The 3,389-nt window shown below is 35.9% G+C and overlaps 1 protein-coding gene across 1 annotated transcript; it reads left to right on the top strand.

Moving 5' to 3' along the window:
* LOC129438440 (chymotrypsin-like protease CTRL-1) lies at positions 1 to 3,389 on the top strand. The gene is made up of 7 exons (XM_073862744.1): positions 1 to 153; positions 320 to 423; positions 568 to 647; positions 1,653 to 1,734; positions 2,062 to 2,240; positions 2,533 to 2,662; positions 3,095 to 3,389. Exons 1-7 carry the CDS (start codon positions 108 to 110, stop codon positions 3,254 to 3,256), a joined length of 783 nt encoding a protein of 260 aa, XP_073718845.1. The 5' UTR covers positions 1 to 107; the 3' UTR covers positions 3,257 to 3,389.

Raw genomic sequence — 3,389 nt, 5'->3', positions numbered from 1 at the left:
TGCAGCTGCTTTGAAGCACCTTGGTAAATTCCCAGTTTTATCAGTTGTTGGAGGTAATATAAAGCAGCCGAGAGATCATAAGTTGACATCAGGCACTTGTGTACAACATGCTCTGGATCATTAGCTGTCTGGCTTTGGTGGCCTCCACTTTAGGTACGTATCTTTTAGTATAGTGTCTTTGTAGCCAATACTGAACAATTATATACTAGTTATTTTACAAACTTGTTTTGTTTAAAGAATATGTTTTCACACATCTATAAATAACAAACATAGCCTGTCTATCCATAAGTGTGTTTATGTTTTCATTTTTTCATCATAGGCTGTGGAGTGCCTGCAATTAAGCCGAAAATTAGTGGCTACAACAAAATTGTAAACGGAGAAAACGCGGTCCCTGGCTCTTGGCCCTGGCAAGTTTCCCTACAGGTAGAGTTAAATTTTTGTAACTGGATAACTGTGATTTAATGGTTTTTGCTTGTATAGTATAAGCTTAAAAAAATTATGAATATTTATCCATTAGCATGTCTTTATTCTAAATGTTATGTTATTTATATTTTTATGTATGAACAGCAATCTAATGGCTTTCATTTCTGTGGAGGATCCTTGATTAACTCGAATTGGGTTTTAACTGCAGCTCACTGTCGTGTTCAGTAAGAACCTTTAAATATTTCATACTTTGTGTCTTTTTCTCTCTAAAGAGCCCATATTATGTAAAATCCACATTTATAAGGTGTTTAAATTAGGGCTGTCAAAAGATTAATCATGATTAAATGCATACAAAATAAGAGTTTGTGTTTGCATAATATATATGTGTGGTTATTTTGTGTAATTATTATGCATATATAAATACACACATATGTCTACATGTATAAATTTAAGAAAAATGTTGTTTAATTTTTAAAATGTATATGTAATATAATATATACTGTATATATATATATATATATATATATATATATATATATATATATATATATATATATATATATATATATATATATATATATATATATATATATATATATATATGTAAATGTTTCTTAAGTACATAGAGGCACATGTTTGTATTTATATGTGCAAAATATTTGCACACAGTAGACACACATATATTTTGCAAAAACAAACTTTTATTTTGTATGCGATTAATCGCGATTAATCTTTTGACAGCCCTAGTTTAAATATAAATGTGTGTTGGCAGTGTGTGAACACAACAACCCTAATGAAAAAAGCCACCCACTCCTCCTTTGTTAATCCTCATTAAACCAGAGCAGTTTTCTCTTGTTATGTTCTTGTTAATGTGATGTCACACTAACAAAGCCCCGCCCACAGCCACTGACTGACTGGTAAACTTTACCCAAAAGCTTTCCTAAATGTGTTTGTTAGCATGTTGTGGCTAAAGATACTTTTGTCCAAGACTATATTATAGACTAAATTTGATTTGTTTTTAATAGAAAGCAGTATCACATTTGCATTTTTTGCTCCCACCCAAATAGTAGCATTTTTGACACGTTGTAATAAATGAGTTGTGGGGTATTTTGAGCTAAAACCTCACAAACACATTCCAGGCACACCTGTGACTTATAATACATCTTGTAAAAATGGACAAAATATTGGCCCTTTAATGCATCTATTGTAAACATTTATTTTCTTTCTAGGGCCGGATATCACTATGTTATTCTTGGAGAGTACGACCGTTCCTCCAATGCTGAACCTGTTCAGGTCATGAGAATTGCCAAGGTATCCGATTTAAAGTGTTTGGCAAAAATCTGCTGCACGTCACAGTAGATTTTGTTGTTATTGTTGTATGTTATATTTTTTGCGAATGACTAAAAACAGAATAGTACAAAAATGGACTACTATTATAATTTTTATTTAATAAATTGAAACTCAATTGGCGTTAGTCTTGAATGATCGTAACTTAAAAAAAATATGAATGTAATATAAAAAAATCAATGCATATCCTGGTTGAGGTTTTTAGTGTAGATATCTACACGAAAAAAATCCTGAAAAGTTTATGGTCCTGAAAATGGTCTCACGAAACATTTTTTTCTCTCATACTTGTAGGCCATCAGCCATCCTTACTACAACAGTCAGAACTTTAACAATGATGTCACACTGTTGAAACTGGCCACTCCTGCCCAACTGACCCAAACCATCTCACCTGTCTGTCTGATGAGCTCCAGCGACGTTGTAAACGCTGGCACTATTTGCGTCACCACTGGCTGGGGCAAAACCGGAGTTACATGTAATTTATCCTTCTTGTGACAAAATCATTGCATTGCTTTGAGAAACAAGCGAAGGTTGTCATGTAAGAGCTTAAAGCAATGAACCATGTTCATACATGAACTCTAGATGTATTTGTGACCTTGTCTGTAAAATCCAGACAACAGTCTAATAATCTTTCAATTACAGTAAGAGATTTGAAGTACCCATAAACATTAAAAAGAGGACCCTTCTTTACTTTATTCAGGATGATTTTATGCAGTAAATTTAGCTGGGTTTTCACAAACATATTTTTCTCTCGCTTTGTTTTACATCAAGTCCTCGTTACCTGCAGCAAGTTGCACTGCCCCTATTAAGCAAAGCTCAGTGCCAGCAATACTGGGGACAAAGAATCACAGATGCCATGATTTGTGCTGGGGCATCTGGTGTCTCCTCCTGCCAGGTACGTGATGGCGGTTTAAATAGAACCCCTGAATTTATTTTCATTCATACCTGCAGGTTTCACACGAATTTGTAAGTGTTGCCATAATGCTTGGGGCTTGTAACCCGATGCTCGTTGATTCAATTTCCAAGACTTGCAGGTAACGACTAAGCCACCCTTGAGCAAGGCACCTTATCTGCTCCCTGGGTGCCGCAGGGATAGCTGCCCATCGCTCACTGGATGGGTTAAAAGCAGAGGTCACATTTCGAGTATGGGCTACCATACTCGACAAACATGCACTTTCATTTCATTCAGTTTTTATAGCTCAGTTGGTTGGGCATTATTTTGGCGGCAGCAATCATACATAGTGCCAAAAATGGATAGCTTGAATACACTGTAAGTCACTTTATGTCAGCTAAATGTTTGGTTTTGGGTTTCTTGTTTTAAATGCAGGGTGATTCTGGTGGTCCTCTGGTGTGTGAGAGTCGAGGTACTTGGTTCCAGGCGGGTATTGTGTCATGGGGCACCTCAGACTGTAACACTCGCACTCCAGCCGTCTACTCTCGTGTCACTTACCTGCGCCAGTGGATCGACCAGACCGTGGCATCCAACTAGAGCTCCAACCTGAGTGTTTTCTCTTCAAAACAATAGGCATCTGTCATCTTTTAAGTTTAGTTTGTCTGTTTGGAGTAACTGGTCCCACTATGATCTCTCTGAAAAGAAATGCTAATAAAAGTTTTTAAAACTA

Source organism: Misgurnus anguillicaudatus, chromosome 24 (assembly GCF_027580225.2).
Source record: "Misgurnus anguillicaudatus chromosome 24, ASM2758022v2, whole genome shotgun sequence".
In the NCBI taxonomy this organism is placed as follows: Eukaryota; Metazoa; Chordata; class Actinopteri; order Cypriniformes; family Cobitidae; genus Misgurnus; species Misgurnus anguillicaudatus.
The sequence above is the reverse complement of the archived record's forward strand: the minus strand, read 5'-3'. Positions and strand labels throughout refer to the sequence as shown.

Coding starts and splice junctions, on each gene's coding strand:
- LOC129438440 (XM_073862744.1), top strand. CDS start 108: ATGCTCTGGATCATTAGCTGTCTGGCTTTGGTGGCCTCCACTTTAG. Junction 2,241..2,532: donor TGGGGCAAAACCGGAGTTAC/ATGTAATTTATC, acceptor GCTTTGTTTTAC/ATCAAGTCCTCGTTACCTGC. Junction 2,663..3,094: donor CTGGTGTCTCCTCCTGCCAG/GTACGTGATGGC, acceptor TTTTAAATGCAG/GGTGATTCTGGTGGTCCTCT.